Below are 18,201 nucleotides of genomic sequence, written 5' to 3'. Positions count from 1 at the left end.
AGGTGGGGGCGGAGACTGGATCCTGGGACCAATAGAAACAGAGAGGGGCGGGGACTGGATCTTGGGGCCAATAGAAGGAGGCGGGGCGGGGACTGGATTCTGGGACCAATAGAAGTAGGCGGAGGCGGGGATTGGACCCTGGGACCAATAGGACTAGGAATGGGCGGAGACTGGACCATGGGACCAATAGAAGGAGGCGCAGGCGGGGTCAGGGTTCTGTAACCAATAGAAGGAGGCGGGGACTGGACCCTGGGACCAATAGAATGCGGGGACTGGACCCTGGGACCAATAGGAGGTGGGGCAGTGTGCCGGGTTTCACTGAGTGCGCGTGAGGTAATTTGTTTGGCGACTGCTGTTGCGTCAAAGTGCGAGAGAGGAGCAGGGAAGCGGAATATCTGGTGCGGTGGAGGATCAGTAAAACTAGTGTTTAGGGAGTTCCTGCTCTGGAAGGCAGCGAGGATCAGAGTAGGTGGGGATGGTGCATTGAGATTGAAGCACAATGTTAGCAAGCGGCCCGTGGGGAGCTTGGACAGAATGAGAAACAAGCTGCTGATATCTGCGTCGTTGAATCGTTACCTGTGATTCGTCGAATAGCAGGTGGATTATCAGAATATCCTGCTGAGGCCTTCATGATGCCTTTAATATCTCTTGGGAATGAATTGATTGGCTGCTGGAAGAGATGAGTATTTAATTTGGTGTCTTTAAACATTGTTACTGGATTATATGTTGAAATAACAATTTGCAGAGCTGCACTGGACCACATGGAAATCAGGTGCAAAAAATAGTGCTTGTTGGATGTCCAGACTCGGTATCTAAAAAGCTTGTCAGGTTACTGCATCACTACACTAGGATGGCTGCTTTTCTCTTAAGTTGTAGGGTACGCCCAACAATGTTCAGACCCGTGTTGAGAACCACTGTCTTGATATCAGGCAGCCCTGCATTGAAAGCGTCTTTCAGCTTGAAGCATTTACCCAAGTTTACTCTTGCATGTCTAGGTCTTGGAGCTTCATCAGTTGCAAACTCCCAGAAGAAGGTCATTGCAGAGGTAAAAGTGCTACAGCACCCTAATTCAGGGGCTGTGCACTCATTTTTGAAAGATCTATTCTGGAAGCTTCGTTTCACTGTCCATGTGGCTGTCCGAGCTGTGATTGTGCTGTTGAGGTTTGGACCTTTGTTGCTGTTGTATCCAATTTGTTTTGCATCTTCCAGTTTTGCTTTGATCTGGTGTGATCTGCTATTTAGATCCACAGAGGCTGCAGGCCCTACTTTCATCAAACTGGGCCAGTGGTTAAGCACCCGAAGGGACCTCTTCTCAGTGGAATTCTGTGATAAGTTCTCCAGACTTAATGTTCACGTCACACCACATCCCTGGGACTACACTGAATATTGCATGAAAAGGGCCTTTGGAGAGGGCTGGAGGAGTATATTTCAGATTGAAAATAAGGAACCCATCAGATCAGGCTGCATTGCTCAGGTCTATAGGGCTTACACTAATCCAAGGAATATTAATGACTCTGAATTTCAGAAAGTTGCAGAAAGCTTGGAAAAAGAGGACCAATTTGAAGCCTGGGAGGTCTTTGGGCTTCGAGGGATATTTCATTACATGTTTGGTAAAAAACAGAATGATTTTCCAAATCAGACCAATGAAGTTGGCCACCATGATCCCAAAAATAGGTCTGAAACTGCTGAGGAATTAATTGGAATACCAGAGCTGGAGGATGAAAAGACAACCCTTCACCCTGAATCAACAGCAGAGCAGCACCATCTCATTCCAGTGGCTATCAAGGTATTACAATTCCTACAGTATACAATGTAAGTGGTGTAAATATCCTTTGAAGTTTGTTTCCTCTTGTACAAACTTTTTTAGTGCTTTAAGGTTGAACACAGATTGAGGGTTAGACTATATTTGGTGAGAATACCTATACACAGTAAGCTAGAGCAGATGAAACCAGGCCAAAGACTGACTATGCATTTTCATATTGTAATAGAGTGGAGAGAAGTTCATGGAAAGAAAAGCTTTCACATTTTTGCACACAATGTCTGCATCAAGATGATTGAATTTGAAATAAAACTCCTACCTTGCCTTACAAACCAATCTCAGAAGGTACTGTAAAGATTAGATGCAGGGCAATGCTCCTCCTACTCAATAGGATCAACGTACCTTAATCCCCAATGTCAGTAGAGCAACCAGCATGTCCATTCCATTTCCCACAATAGCCATCTTTGATTCGGACTGAATTTTGGTGTCAACTATTGCTGAATTTTAGATGTTTCTGTAATGGCTTGCTGAGTCCTACAAATGGATTTTTTGGGGAATTGTTTATAGTTATCAGAAAGAGATGATTTTCATCCCATCCTTTTGGGTTGTTTATAGTATCTGGCTGCAGAGTGAGGCAGTATGCTAAGCCACTGTACAACCCAGAGGTTCACATTCACTTTCTCTTTGTAGGTGATGCATCCTAGGATAGCACATCGAGTCAATATGGATCTGATGCTCATAAAAGCAGCAAGCTGGGCCCTCGATCTCCTGCCAGGCCTGAAGTGGCTGAGCTTGACTGAAGTAGTGGGAGAGTTTGAAAAGCTGATGACACAACTGGTGAGGGCACAAATTAACTCAGGCTGGTTGCGACCATGACCTTTTTCAAAGATCTGGCAGGTATCTTTGAGAGGTGGAAGAAGGAGAGTAAGTTAAGGAGGATGTTCTTTTCCACCCCATTTGCAGCTCAAGTGCTCTTCAGAGACCTTTTAGCAAAAGACACCTATCTGTCACGTCACATTTTTTGAAACACCATATGGTTAAACGTGTTAAAAGCTGATGGACATCTGTGGGTGAAAATTAGTAGTCACAAAATGGAAGTTTAATATTGTCAAATCAACAAAATGATGAACAATTAAGCAGCAAAAATCTGAGCAATCAAAAAGTTTACATTTTTTGACAGTTTAGCAATCTCAAATTGGCCAATAACAATAAATACCAATCATAAAGTGACAAGTAACTGGCAGTGATCAATTAGATCACACCAAACATTCCGTGAACTTGGTTTGAGCTGCCATCTTGAGTTCCTTCCCTATGGAAAAAGTAACATGTAACCATAGAAACCTATTAAAATCAGAAATAATTCAGAATAAAACGTTTATTTTAATCATACAGTTAACTGTGTATAGTCTTTTTTCTTAGAGAGACCTACTCATGGGTTGGGAGCTAAACCCTTAATTTGAACCACTTGAAGTACTTGGCTGGAACTTCAGTTGTTGATTTAGGTGTTTTGCCTGTGCCTTTTGCAAATGCCTTGGTTCTTTCTGATTGACTGGACTTGATGATAGTCATGGTAAGCCCTTCCCCTCAATTCTGAGCAATGCAATGAGACATCTACAAGTGGAAAACAAAATCTCAAAATAACAGTGTTAGGATTAACTCTTGCTTTCAATATATCTCTCCACGTTATAGCCATTTATAGAATTTAAAATCTCTCTCTCATCCTTCTGATTTGTCTCCGGTTAATAAATGTCTTGCCTTTTTTTTGAAGTGGCAGGACTGAATAGGAATCTACTCAAACAGAGTTAGTGAGAAATTATTTCTTTCTAATAGCTCACCTCAGAGTGTACTTGTCTAAACTAAACACTGCTTCCTGGCATTACCCCACAGATTGACTTGCGATACGAGGCAAAGAATATGGAGAGGTTCCGAGAGAATTTTCAGGATATGGAATCTGTCCAGTTTCCAGTACCGCTCAGGCCATTTGTCACAAGAACGATTCTGGTTGAAACCTTTGAGGTATTTTTTTTTCCAATATAATGTGTTGCTAAAATGTACAGTGCTGGAACAGGGTAGGTCTTCATTGCCACTGAGTTCTTTATCCCTGATAAGTTGAGGAGATGGAGGTGAGTATTTAACCACAGGAAAAGAGGGAAAGCTTGAGTCAATCCTATTCTGCAGAGGGTTCCTGGATAAAGGAAAATATAACAAATAAATTACTAGCTGTACACTGACACGCTCGGGGAAGGATTTTTAGGTCCCGCCAGGGGCTGGAATGGAGGCAGACAGGTAATGATAATACTGTCATCATTCTCACTGCTGGTAATAATTAATTGTTAATCAGTGCAATTAAGGTTGTTAAAGAGCTGATTGAGAACTTGTTGAGGAGCATGTTGAGATTTTGGTGGGGGTGTATGGGCTGCATGCTGGGTCAGGAACAGACCAGTTGCGAGATGGTGGATACACAGTGGGAAACCAGCTGTGGCCACCCCAGGGAATTAGCTGAGTGCCTAAAAGGGAGAATGGCTCAGTGGGGACTTGCAATTGACACACAAGTGCTATCAGGTGTGCGCAGGCTGCAGGGCGAGTGTTGACTCCGCACTCGGGCAATGCAGTGTTTGTCACTCTCCTGGCATTGTGGAGGTATAAGAGGAACAGGCAAGGCTTCCAGACACAATTGGGAGACCACCTGGCAATGGAAGCATGACTCTCAGATTTAAGGTCCAGTGACAATGAGGAGCAACATCATCCACAGGAAGGGCAGAGCCCTGGGTGAGGAGCGGGACGAGGAGCAAGAACTATACCAATGTCATACCCTCAGAATAGGATCTACCGCCAAAGATAGAGATACATGGACATGTTGGAGAACCAGTACCCCAGGAAACTGTGACTCTCCAGGTAGATGATCAGAGAGATCTGTACCCTTGTCACAGAAGACCTCACGGCACTGCTCACCATGCCCTGCCAGTAACTGTCAAAATCACTGTGACCTTAAATTTCTTTGCCTCTGGATTCTTCCAAGGATCAGCTGCCATCCTTGGTGACGTCTCGCAAATGGCTGCACACCCCTGCATCTCGCAGGTTACTATTTGCCAGAGCTGGGCAGTACGTTCAATTCCAGACAGATGAGGCCTCACGGGCACAGAGGGCAGTGGGTTTTGCCTCCATTGCTGGATTCCCCACAGATGCAGGGCACCATCAGTTGCACCTCTGTGGCCATCAAGGCACCCAGTGACCACTCAGTAAGACTCATCAACTGAGTGGAAACTCCCTCAACGTTCAACTGGTTTGTGACCACAAGAGCTTTCTGCATGTTTGCTCTTGCTATTCTGGCAGCTGCCATGACTCCTTCATCCTCTGGCAGTCCAGGCTGCCGCAGCTCTACAAACTAAGTGGTTGAATTCGAAGGGACAAGGGCTGTCCCTTGGAGATAGCTACTCACCCCTTTACAAGACCCCGAGAGAGAAAGAGAGCGAGCCTCAGAGGTGCTATAACCAAAGCCATCTTCTCACAAGGACAAGCATGGAGCAGGCAATCGAGCTTCTGAAGATGTGGTTCCGGTGTCTGGAATGGTCAGGTGGTGCCCTGCAGTACACGCCTGCAAGGGTATCATGCATGGTGGTGGTCTGCTGTGCTCTCCATAACATGGTCCTCCAGAGAGGTGTGGACCTTGAAGAGGGTGAGGCCCTGGAATGGAGGAAGAGGAGGAGAAGGAGGAGGAAGATACCCCGGCTGCACAGGGAGGTGCCCGGGCCCAGTGAGGGCCTCGAGGGTCTTGTCAGGATGGCATCAACATCAGGGATCATCTGATCCAGGCACATTCCAGCTGTGCCCTTCTAACCCAGGAGGACGGCATGATCTAGAACTCACTTTGAGCTACCTGTGGGAACACTTCCAAGGAGGACATAGCCTAGAGTAGATTCACTTTTACTGTCCATGAAGGATGCACATCTGTCCAGAGGTTTCACTGTGCCCATGAAGGACTGTTGCTCCCTTTCACCACTTCATCTTTCTTTCGTTCTACCATTAATAAATGGAAGCTGACACGTCTGGTGTCATGTGTCAATATTTACATTGTGTTGAAAACAGAAAAGTGCTCAATAATCTCCAGCGACCCACTCAGTGCTCTGCCCAATGCGGTGCCTTCCGCTGTTGGCCACTTTGCGATGCTCCCCTTGTGGCCCCAGAGCAGGTGTAGGTAGCCTGCTCACTTCTCTCTGTTTATGGCTGAGATACACGTGGCAGCAGTTCTTGTCGTGCAGGGGGTGGGGGATGCTGTTGGGGGCACCAGCGTCAATGCAGGAGCTGCCTCCATCACTGGGCCCTGCTGCACAAATGGTCCTTTAGTCGGAGGGGCCAAGGAGGCCATTGATGGTGCCCCTTGAGGGGGTAGCACCCTCATCCTCAGCCCTTGACTGGCACTCCAGATGGTTGGAGGGGAGCACCAGCCGTGGTGCAACTGGCATCCATTCCAAACATCTCTGCGTCACTGACCGGTCAAGGCTACATAGCATGGCCTGAACTCTGAGCATCAGTGTGCAGTTCCTGCATGCACTCCAAGTGCTGCCACAAACAGCTCTCCATGAGGTTGGCAACTCTCCCAATGGAGGAGCTCGTGCTCAAAGCACTGAGCCATGGAGGTGGATATGAGCTGAATGGACTCCTCCATTCTCAACCCATGACCATTGACTGCCTGAGGGAATTCTGAAATGTGGGAACACGTCTGTTGCTGCTGGTCCAAGAAGAGCTTCTTTTCCTGTGCTTCCCAAAGGCCTGCATCTGTTGAGCAGGGCTGTACCTCTCCTCCATCTTGCGAGGGGGACTGTCCACAGCTGTCTCTGCCTCTGTCAACTCCTCCTGCATACTCAGGATGTTCTCGTCACCCAATACCACCCTATCTATGCACTGACAAGGACCCACCGAAGTTACTGTATCTGAGCAAGTGGAGGGTGCGCTTGTAAGGTGTGACAGTGTTTGCCCTGAGGTCTGCTCTGGCAGCGCTTGGCCCAGTGATGGTGCGGGAATTGGTCTTTGTGTCTCAATGTCAAAACCTGCGGGAGGCACAAGAAGAAATTATGAGAACTAGCCTTTGAGAGCAGAATTTCATGCAGTGCTGAGGCTTCCCAATGTAGCTGTATTTTCATACAATTGGAGGGGGTAGCATGTAATGCCCCCCCTTAATTTACACATACCTGTTTCTATTCACCCTCTCCACCAGGGATGGCCATCTCACCTTCCCCAGTTTGCTTGTGGTCAGCGACCTTGGCAATCTCCTTAGCTTCCTCTTCCATGATGGTGACGATGTGAAGGATGGGTCCCCTCTTCCTGTCTAGGCTCTTTCGCAAGCATTATGAGCCGATTTCTCTGGCAAGGACAAAAGAGAGAGCGAGATAAGGCACGTTGGCCATTGTCAACGGCTCATATTCACAAGAAGCTGCATCTATCCGTGAGGGCCGGTCCTCAGCAGCAGTATGGCTCTGAGCATTGCAGTGGGTTCAGTAAATGCCCTGAGCGCACATTCCTCCCATGTTCAGGTGCAGCATGCACCCTCAGGCTCCTCAGCTGAAGTGTCTGCTGGAGGTTGAATATCCAGAGGCCTGTCCTGAGGGTCTGGCATTGCACTCACCTTGCCAGAGTGAAAAAGGTCATTGAACCTCTTCCTGCACTACACCCAGTTCCTCCTGGTCACACTCTGACTGTTAACAGTCTCTGCCACCTTGATTCAGGCCTGCTTCGTCTGGGAGAGTGACCTTCTCTTGTCACCTTCTGGAAAGATGACTTCCCTCCTCTTCCTCACTGCCTGGAGGAGGATCTCCAGGTCAGCATCAGCAAAGTGAGGGCAGCCCAACCCCGGTTCCAGCCACCTGCCTTTCCTGCTGCATGTGTAATACAGCAAATAAACCTCTAACATGACAGCCACAGTAGTGACTGCTGTGTTGGGTTTAAATTGGGCCTGCTGTCTTGCAGTCCTGCCTCCATTCCACCCTCAGGGTTGCTAATTGGCTGCCTATCCCGCCCACCAGTCAATTAACAGTCCAGCTCTGTGAAAATCGGGGCCTGTGACCACTTCCCCTGGGAGCAGGATCAGGACCTGGAAACAGTCCCAACGTCCGTTTCTTGACCCCGGAAGAAAAATCAGGCCCAAGGTGTGGGAATGTTCTGTACAATATGTTTACCCAGCCCCAAACATGCTGCATTTCAAAATAATGAAAGGCAATTAAATTGCAATTGCAGGACTACAGCACAGCTACAAAACTAACAAAGCCCTTAAAGGAATCTGGTGGTTGGAAGAATTTTTCCTCCAGCAGAGTAGTAGTACTTAACGTAGAATAGACCAGTAACAGCTGATCTTGTATCAAATAACTCCCAACATAACACAGTCACTGCCCACCAAAACAAGTTAATTGTGTGAAAGTGCTTGGAGATGATTTGAAATGGTAAAGTGCTAAATAAATACAAGTGTCTTAATCAAGTTTTAAAAATATAATTATAGTAGTCCTAGAGTCATTTACAGCACAGAAGGAGGCCATTAGGAAAATGATTACAGGGCACAGAGGTACGTGTAGTCAATTAAAATCTATTTTAGTCTTGCCTGAGGATTGTCAATTTTGCAAGCAGGTCTTAAGCAACATAATCTGATCAGCTCTCATAGGAACATAGCAAAGTGCAGGACTGAGAATGTTGAAATGGCCTCCAGTAGAACAAAATTCAGTTTTGTTGGGCTGTCTTCATAACTTAGGTGAAATTGTTATACTTAACATTTAAAAGGCTCTAATCCTGGTAGGACTTGTATTTAATACATTCTGAAGATAAGGAAAATTATAAATCCCAGTCGGTATTGCAGGAAAATATAGATTCTTTGGCTCATAAATAAGATAGGTGAGCTTAACTGTAACCACAGAGCTTCTAAATAACTCTCAACAGTCTTATGACCAGGTGAGAAAGGGGTCTAGGGTTCCCTCTGTCTTCACCTGGTCTTACTGTAACAGGGTTTAATTTTAAACACAGTTTTATTTTTAGCTCCCCCTTAATGAATCCTTGTTCACCGCCTTCCAATTATAAGGCAAAGAAACTAGTCAAACAGGCTTTCTTAGGTTTAAAGAAAAAAGGTTGAACTTTATTAAACTTAAACTCTAAATAGGTTAACGCCTATGGATACATGATACACCCATGCAGATAGAGACAGAAAAGAGCAGAAGAAATAAAGTGGAAAAGTTTGAGGCAATATCTGATGGGTTTGATTACTGTTCTTCGAGCTCGCTAAAAATTCCTTGATTGTAGGTAGGTTTTGCTTTTTGTTGGGGCCCATTATTCTTTTTAAACCTTGGTCAATGTAGGAGACTTTTCTCTCATGAAGTTCATGTGTCCTCAGTGTTTCCAGAGGCTTGTGAGAAAGAGATGGGAGCAGACAGGAGAGGTCTTCTCAGTCCAGGAGCAAACAGTTTTTCCCAGTTCAAAAACGCTGTGGCTAATTCAAAAAACCCTGGACCAGCCCGTTAATCACGTGACCGGCTGGTTTAACTAGTTCTGGCTTTTGTGGATTGTATCACCTTAGCAGTCTCTGGAATGCTCTTGCTTACACCTTCAATGTCTGATGATCAAAATCCATTGTGGGTTGAATGTGTCAGGGAATGGTCCTTTTGTCTCCACAAGTACTGTCTGTTAGTATGCAAGTGTTTTTCATCTAAGTGAATGGTAGCCCTTGTAACATGTCTTCTCTTCTCCCAGCTAGTTTAAAATCAATGTTCATATGACAAAATTAATATGCCTCATTCTTGGTAGGTGGGGGTCTGCATGACAACAGTCTTTTGAATGGACTACAGCCATAATATTCCCAGCCAGTTAAGTGATTTGTGATCATGGACAATACATGCAGACCAGTAAGAAACTGGAGGAATGAAGATAAATATTATGTAATGCATCAATGGAATGGGGGCAGGAAGAAAAGAGTGAGGTAGGGCATGGGATGGGTTAAGGAAGATGTTGTGAAACCCATTGAAAACAGAGCATAGTTCTAGAAGGTAGGGAATATGGTAAGTTTTCATCTTCACTGCCTGGGCAGTAATCTGGAGGAGTGGATTGTCTGTCATTTTGGAACTCCTCTCCACACCCTACCCTGATTTTCACTCTGTTGGTTTCATGAAATTAAAATTGGAGGTGTTAGTAATGGGCGGGGCAGGGCAGGGGGTGTCACAGATTGCCACCTGTGCAGCGAAGTTTACCCCAGTGTGTTCTGATTGTATTTTTTTAAAAGCTCAAAATGTCATTAATGTATTATAGCTCTGTTGGCTTTTGATGCATAGCAGGAAAATGGGTTGAGAGACAGCAATTTCTCATTGGAAAAAGGAGGCAAAACTTGATCTAAGTCATTAAAATTTTCACTGGAATGAGTGGGATTGATGTTGAAGTTTTTTTGTGCTGAACCACAAGAGAAGTAAGTTTATGATTGTCAACTGAGAAAACCTTAAGCTGAACAGAACATGGGGAGTAGCTACTTCACATTCAATTCACTTATGAAACAAGCAGAATACCATTTGTTGCAATGAATATGGACTCAGCAGGAACATTCAAAAGGGAGTAGATCTGTGTGGGCTTTGGACCAAGACAGCAGGGAAATGAAAATGGTCTGAAAGGGTTGTGTGTTATGGACATAAATCAAATGAAAATATACAAACTGGGTGGTTTTATTTTAATAAAAAAGAAGTCAACAGATGAAACTCTCCGCCGAACAAATCAGTCAGTGGTATCCAACCTGCAGCCTCCAACCCTAGAAATCTTCTCAAAGGCCAGGTAAATTTGGCCTATTTGCAGCTTTTGTATTATCTGTCCTGTTGTAAATTAGTGAGTGTGGGGATGTGTAAAGTTTCTCGCACTGTTACCCTCACTGGTGGATAGATCCTAATTCAGAACACCTAGCTCTATTAGTATCAGAAACTTACAAATGTATGCAAATTAATGTGACCATAGAACACATACACTATGTGGTCCATTTGGCTCCATGGTGTGACCCTGTGCAACCCAGAAAGACAAAAGCTTGGCAGTGCCTCGCTTAAATGACAGGAATAACTAAATGAGGTGAATGACATTTTCTAGTTCTTGCTGTCTTGTGATCTTATGCGTTGTCTAATAAATAGGTAATTGTCAGCAGGAATATTTCTTCTTTACCTCCAAAATTGTAAAGCAGAAGTGTCTTTGGAGTTCTCAGCCTGAGAGCATGGTTACTACAGCACCTCATTTTAAATTCCACATCATTCAGTATTTACACTGGGAATATGTAAGCTTTGTGTAGTACTATCTTTGGCTCAATATCTCCTACAAGGTAAAATTGGTTGACTGATATTCTAGAGTCTGGACAGGATTCTCTTAAGAACACTCAGCGTTGAATTAGATGCCACTGGATGTCATCATGAAAGATAGTGGGACTCTAATTCTTGTGTGTTCTTTCCATTTAGGAGAGTGAACCCATCTCAGTGTATTTGGCAAAGGATGTCCCTAACGTATTGAAGCAGAGGTTGGCAAGAGTGGGGGTGGAGATGCTGCTGAAGATGGTAACTTTTGTGTAGTAATAACAATGCTGTAGTTCAGGGGCAAATAGCTGTGGGCCCTGAAAAAGTCATGAGAAAAGGAGAGTCCACAAAACATTTAATATGATGGCCTACAGTAGTAAAAGGTCCCCTATATTGGAGAATATGGGAAGTGCTTGTTGATCGCATATGAGAAAACAAGGTTGTAGAGGGAGCTGCATCCATGTCAAGATTGGTAGTAACCAATTAAGCATTTTCCAAACACAAAATTTTACTCTGACCTAAAAAGTGCTGACTCCTGCTGAGTGAGGTACAAGCCCATTCTTTGTGTATGAAGCTGGACAGTGAGCGTTGGCAGGTTATTTTACTGTGACATCACAAAGCCAGCGCTTGTCTATGCCTGATATTCGCATGCAAGCACTTTCCAGCAAGGATCACCTTGATTTGATTTTCCTTTCTTTTCCTAGCTCAAGGCCGATTGAAGCATTTTCACCAGAACCCTGGTATAGACAGGAGTTCAGCTGGAACCTTTTTGGTGTATTTGACTCCGTGCATAACAGGCGAGAGCTTGCAAAATCTGTTTATCCATCTGAATGCACATATATATGTATATATATTTGTTTGACTCTCATAGTGTTGCTCACGGTTAGTTGGAAGAAATGGTATGTTTCTTTAACTGTGTTTGTTGTACCAGGCTGAGGGTGCAGTGCAACCTCTGGAGTAAGCAAAAATAACAGATATTCCTATAACCTTGTTTATCAGAGGTAACAGCACCATTACCTGGAGGCAATAAGAACAGCAGGTGTTACCGCCACCACGCTACTCTGATTGTGACAGACTGAGGCATTAAATGACACCCATTGGTTTCAATGTACCAAGTGTCACAATTATGACAAACTCAAAAAAAAAATTCAAGGTCAGCATTTTAATATATGACTAGTAGGTCTCTTCTGGTGTTGCTCATGGTGAGCCAGAGGATTTCAATCAGGGATGTTTATGAGGTCCAGGGGATAATATCTGAGCCAGTGACTTACAGTAAAAAGTCAAATTCCATTTTTATTAAAACTAGTCAATCTCCTGAGGCATTAGATTTGGGAATTCAAGGTCAATTCTGGTCAAGCAAGCTTGGTGAAATAATTGGAATCCGAGGTAAATGAGAGGGAGTTAACAAAGAGAAATATGGAGGGAGTGGGCAAGAGGAGAGGTTGAGAGGCGATGGGATTTGGGAGAGAGAAGGAGGGGGAAATGGGGGAAAAATGTAGGAGAGGAGTGATGAGCACGAGCAGGGGAATGGGAAGATAAAGAATGTGGATGAGTGAGGATATTGGGTGAGAGCAAGGGCAGGTAAACTATTTAAGCCGGGGTTAGAAGCAAATTGGGGTAGGGTGGGCAAAGTAAGAGTATGGGCCGAGGAAAAGTATGGGAAGCAATAGGGAAATGATGTGGAACAACAGGTGAAGGAAGCAATGGAGCAAAGTAGAGCAGTTGAAGCTCATAGAGGGGAGTTGATATGGTAATCATAATCAACATCGAATGCAAATTGGCAGATAGGATCAATGAGAGATCAGAAACTAGGAGAAGGACATGATCCAGCAGATCGAGGGGCTTACAGTGCAATATCTGTAAAGGAGGTGGCTTCAGAAAGTGAGAGCCCACTGAAAGAGGGAGCATTGTACCAACTGAAATTGCAATTGAAATCTTTTCCTAAATGTGCCAAATTCATGATTCACAAAAAAGAATCCCCTTGTTTTGGTATTCTGTGGTATTGTGAAGTCCTCACTGTTGACCTTTTTTTTTACATAGGTGTTTGTGGATAACTTTGTTCATGGAGACCTTCACCCTGGAAATATCCTCATCCAGGGGGCTGATCAGTTCAACCTTCAAAATGATGACAAGACAACCATTGTAGACTTATGCGATACACTCATTGTTAATGTACATCCATCCCAATGTCCACTAAAGCTTATTCTTCTGGATACTGGCATTGTTACTGAACTCCAGCCATCTGACTTACACAATTTCAAAGCTGTCTTCACTGCTATAATTGAAGGACAGGTATGAACCTGTCAGTTCTTTTTCCCCCTATGTGCACCATTCCCGTGCCCCAAAAAAACAGGCAAGGGACGTGCTCTGACAATGTAGGTCAGCCCATGTAGGTTGTGTGTTATTTTTTGATCCCACTGTTTGGCTGAGAATTTTAAATTGTGGAGTTGCGTTCACTTTTAAATAGGGCAAATAATTTATCACTTTGATCCACTTGGAAACTGGAATTCTCACTGTTTCTTTCTGCAAACATTTAATACAAAATTGTAATGTTTGGACATCAAATCATGAAACATTGAGTGTGGAAATTTGCAGGATAGCATGCTGTGCCAAAATTGCTAGCTCTACATTTAAGCAATATGTGGTACTGGCAGTGTAGTGCACCAATCAGCAGGAAGGGGTAAACTCATCTGTCATTTCTCGTGGTTGCTAACCAGAATGACAGTGCTGGAAGAGATGACAGGATCAACATATTCTCCCCTGGGTGGTACTGTGGGCCTCACACTGGCATTTCTCTTGGCCCAGACAAAGGAGTTAAAAGCTCTTGTTGCCGAGACTGACTGATTTTTGTCAAAGTTAGTGCTGTTTCCTACTTGCTGGTTTAGCATCACTCGACAACTTTAATTTGAAAATCATTTAATTCATTCCAGCACTAAATATTTAACAGTTGGATTATATTATTGACTTTGTACTTTGTAACCATGGTGTCTGTTACTCGTAACTGTGTATCTCTTAAATTTTCTTTTTCAAGTCATTCAATCCAATTTAGTTTCCTATTCCTTTGGTTCTTAGTCATTGTTACGACCAGGTGAGAAAGAGGTCTAGGGTTCCCTTTCAGCCTTCACCTGGTCTAACTGTAATGGGGTTTAATTTTAAACACACCGTGTTTTTAGCTCCCCCTTGGTGAATCCTTGTTCACCGCTTTCCAATTATAAGGCAAAGAAACCAGCACAAACAGGCTTTCTCAGGTTTAAAGAAGAAAAGTTGAAATTTCTTAGGCATTACCTACGGATACACAATGCGCCCCATGCTAGCATGCATATGCAATACACGCATGCAAATAGAGACAGTAAAGAGCAGAAGCAAAATAAAGTGGAAACGTTTGAGGCAATATCTGAAGAGTAGTTGTTACGGTTCTTCGAGCTCACTGTAGAGTCCTTGATTGTAGGTAGATCTTGCTTTTCGTTGGGGCCCAGTATTCTTCTTAAACCTTGTTCACTGTAGGAGACTTTTCTCTCTTGAGGTTCATGTGTCTTCAGTGGATTCAGAGGCTTGTGAGAAAGAGAAGGGAGCAGACAGGAGAGAGATCTTCTCAGTCCAGGAGCAAACAGTTTTCTGCCCAAACAGTTTTGTACAAATTCAAAAAACTCAGGTTGCCCACCAGGTTAGTCTTGTGACTAGCTGGTTTGACCATGTCCATTTGTGTATTCAGCCATCTTTGCAGTCAACCTGGAATGCAAGCTCCCCCACCTTCAACATCTGGTGATCAAACGTCCATTGTGGGTTGAATGTCAGGGAATGGCTGCTTTGTCCTTCCAAACACTGTCTGTTAATATGCAAATGTCTTTTCCATCCACGGCTGATCTGTTCAACAAGTCCTCCCCTCACTCCAGTAACAGTTTAAAATCAATGTTCATGACAAAATTAATGTGCCTCATTCTTGGCAGGTGGGGGTCTAGCGTGACAGTCGTGTTTCTGTTTTCTTCATTCTCAAAGCTGGGGCTTTTGATTGGAGAGGCGATGTGCTGGGGGTGGATGTTACAGCCACATGCAGGCAAAAATATGTTTGTCAAACTCATCTGGATTTCTGTATTTTGTAATTTTTTTTTTTATTTTCAGGGTGAGCAGCTTGCAGAATTATTGCTGACCCAGGCCAGAACCAATGAATGTCAGGACATACATCTGTTTAAAACTGAAATAGAAAAGCTTGTGAGCGAAGCCAGGATGAAGACAAGTTCTCTGGTAGAGGTATTAGCACACTAAGAGCAAATAGGAACATTCCTTAGTTAAGAGAGATGAACCCACACTATAATAATTCTGATGTAATGTAGCATTGTGGAGAAAGCACTGCTAAATTGCAAAGCTTATTCAGAGGTTTAATAGAGTTCTCTATTAATGTGTTTGTCGTAATAAATCTGATTTCTACTTAATTGTCCCAGAGTGAAGTGGCTGCATGGTATACTGCAGTTGTATAATTCGTTTTATCTGCTGAGATTGCTGCCAAATAGAATGATAGGTGGGTGGATGCTACCAGTTTGATGAGGGAGGAGGAAAGAATTGTTTATTGCTTAGAGTAATGTTTGTGTTGGCTGATCTCATTTTAAACACTTTTCCTCTTCTCAGTTTCATGTTGCAGGTTTACTGTCTAAAGTTTTGGAGGCGCTTCTTGCACACAAGGTAGAGTGGAATTCTGAGCTTGGCTACGTGTGTAGCTCTTTGTTTTTGAATGATTGAAATCTGACTGCAGCTATATATTTGCTTTCCTTCTCTCAACACCAGGTCAAGGTGGAAAGTAACTTTGCCTCCATTATCTTTGCCTTCATGGTCTTGGAGGGTCTCAGTCGTTCTCTTGATCCCGGGCTGAACTTGCTGGAAGTGGCCAAACCTTTGCTGCTGAAGAACACCACGGATTTATAATGGCAGTCACAGACTGTCTGTCTGTAGCATTGCATTTTTGACCACCCTGACTCAGGAAAGGAGAGGAGAGGACATACCTACCAGAGATTCGCATCCATTCAATATTCGATCATTATGACAGTGGACATATAATGATTTCTTTACTTGCTGGTCGGTGCCAAGGCTAATAAAAGACCATTTGTAGAATAATTCATGATATATCCCAGTGTTTTGAGCCCTATAAAACTGTGAGCAAAATGAAAGTGCAAAATTTAATGTGTAAATATGCAGAGAGCTCTTGATTCTGCCCCTCTCACGGACAGACTGAACAAATGTGATTTTCAATGATGGTGATGTGACTCTATGATTGTTTGTTAGCACAAAGTGGGGATGGTTAAAAAGTTGGCACCGTGCATAGGTGCTGCAGAGATCTGTACCATAAACTAATAAAATGTGACTTCCCAAAGGTTTCCCAATGTCTCTGATTTCAACTGTATTGTGCCCCCTGTTTCATTAGAGGGAGAATGAAAGAAAGACTTGCATTTATATAGCACTTTTTATGACCTCTGGACATCCCAAAACACTTTACAGCCAATGAATTACTTTTGAAGTGTAGTTACTGTTGTAATGCAGCCAGTTTGCACACAGCAGTGTGATGATGACCAGATTATCTGTTTTTATTGATGTTGATTAGAATTAGAATATTACAGCGCAGTACAGGCCCTTCGGCCCTCGATGTTGCGCCGATCATCTGACCTACACTATTCCATTTACATCCATATGTCTATCCAATGACCACTTAAATGCCCTTAAAGTTGGCGAGTCTACTACTGTTGCAGGCAGGGCGTTCCACGCCCCTACTACTCTCTGCGTAAAGAAACTACCTCTGACATCTGTCCTATATCTTTCACCCCTCAACTTAAAGCTATGTCCCCTCGTGTTTGCCATCCTCATCCGAGGAAAAAGACTCTCACTATCCACCCTATCTAACCCTCTGATTATCTTGTATGTCTCTATTAAGTCACCTCTCCTCCTCCTTCTCTCTAACGAAAACAACCCCAAGTCCCTCAGCCTTTCCTCGTAAGACCTTCCTTCCATACCAGGCAACATCCTAGTAAATCTCCTCTGCACCCTTTCCAAAGCTTCGACATCCTTCCTATAATGCGGTGACCAGAACTGCACGCAATACTCCAGGTGCGGCCTCACCAGAGTTTTGTACAGCTGCATCATGACCCCGTGGCTCTGAAACTCGATCCCCCTACTAATAAAGGCTAACACACCATATGCCTTCTTAACAGCCCTATTAACCTGGGTAGCAACTTTCAGGGATTTATGTACCTGGATACCAAGATCTCTCTGCTCATCTACACTACCAAGAATCTTCCCATTAGCCCCGTACTCTGCATTGCTGTTACTCCTTCCAAAGTGAATCACCTCACACTTCTCCGCATTAAACTCCATTTGCCATCTCTCAGCCCAGCTCTGCAGCCTATCTATGTCCCTCTGTACCCTACAACACCCTTCGACACTATCCACAACTCCACCGACCTTCGTGTCATCCGCAAATTTACTAACCCACCCTTCTACACCCTCATCCAGGTCGTTTATAAAAATGACAAACAGCAGTGGCCCCAAAACAGAACCTTGCGGTACACCACTAGTAACTAAACTCCAGGATGAACATTTGCCATCAACCACCACCCTCTGTCTTCTTTCAGCTAGCCAATTTCTGATCCAAAGCTCTAAATCACCTTCAACCCCATACTTGCGTATTTTCTGCAATAGCCTACCGTGGGGAACCTTATCAAACGCCTTACTGAAATCCATATACACCACATCCACGGCTTTACCCTCATCCACCTGTTTGGTCACCTTCTCGAAAAACTCAATAAGGTTTGTGAGGCACGACCTACCTTTCACAAAACCGTGCTGACTATCGCAAATGAACTTATTCTTTTCAAGATGATTATAAATCCTGTCTCTTATAACCTTTTCCAACATTTTACCCACAACCGAAGTAAGGCTCACAGGTCTATAATTACCAGGGCTGTCTCTACTCCCCTTCTTGAACAAGGGGACAACATTTGCTATCCTCCAGTCCTCCGGCACTACTCCTGTCGACAATGACGACTTGAAGATCAACAACAACGGCTCTGCAATCTCCTCCCTGGCTTCCCAGAGAATCCTAGGATAAATCCCATCTGGCCCAGGGGACTTATCTATTTTCACTCTTTCCAAAATTGCTAACACCTCCTCCTTGTG

The 18,201-nt window shown here is 44.0% G+C and overlaps 1 protein-coding gene across 2 annotated transcripts; it reads left to right on the top strand.

Moving 5' to 3' along the window:
- The first annotated feature begins 318 nt into the window (after positions 1–318).
- On the top strand, positions 319–16,399 carry adck2 (aarF domain containing kinase 2). 2 transcript variants are annotated; one of them, XM_068050728.1, is made up of 8 exons: positions 319–1,786; positions 2,450–2,596; positions 3,647–3,775; positions 11,209–11,304; positions 13,084–13,335; positions 15,163–15,285; positions 15,667–15,720; positions 15,823–16,399. In XM_068050728.1, exons 1-8 carry the CDS (start codon positions 851–853, stop codon positions 15,958–15,960), a joined length of 1,875 nt encoding a protein of 624 aa, XP_067906829.1. In that variant the 5' UTR covers positions 319–850; the 3' UTR covers positions 15,961–16,399. The 2 variants fall into 2 exon arrangements, with proteins under 2 accessions (XP_067906829.1, XP_067906828.1); XM_068050727.1 differs by having other exon boundaries at positions 320–1,786; positions 15,163–15,291.
- Positions 16,400–18,201: the final 1,802 nt, after the last annotated feature.

This window comes from Heterodontus francisci, chromosome 18, assembly GCF_036365525.1.
Source record: "Heterodontus francisci isolate sHetFra1 chromosome 18, sHetFra1.hap1, whole genome shotgun sequence".
Classification (NCBI taxonomy): Eukaryota; Metazoa; Chordata; class Chondrichthyes; order Heterodontiformes; family Heterodontidae; genus Heterodontus; species Heterodontus francisci.
This window is presented reverse-complemented; position numbering and strand designations above follow the sequence as displayed.

Bases quoted from the DNA above. Each gene is read 5' to 3' on its own strand.
- adck2 (XM_068050727.1), top strand. From the start codon at position 851: ATGGCTGCTTTTCTCTTAAGTTGTAGGGTACGCCCAACAATGTTCAGA. The intron at 2,597-3,646 runs GTGAGGGCACAA...ATTACCCCACAG, and splicing joins AAAAGCTGATGACACAACTG to ATTGACTTGCGATACGAGGC. The intron at 3,776-11,208 runs GTATTTTTTTTT...CTTTCCATTTAG, and splicing joins TTCTGGTTGAAACCTTTGAG to GAGAGTGAACCCATCTCAGT.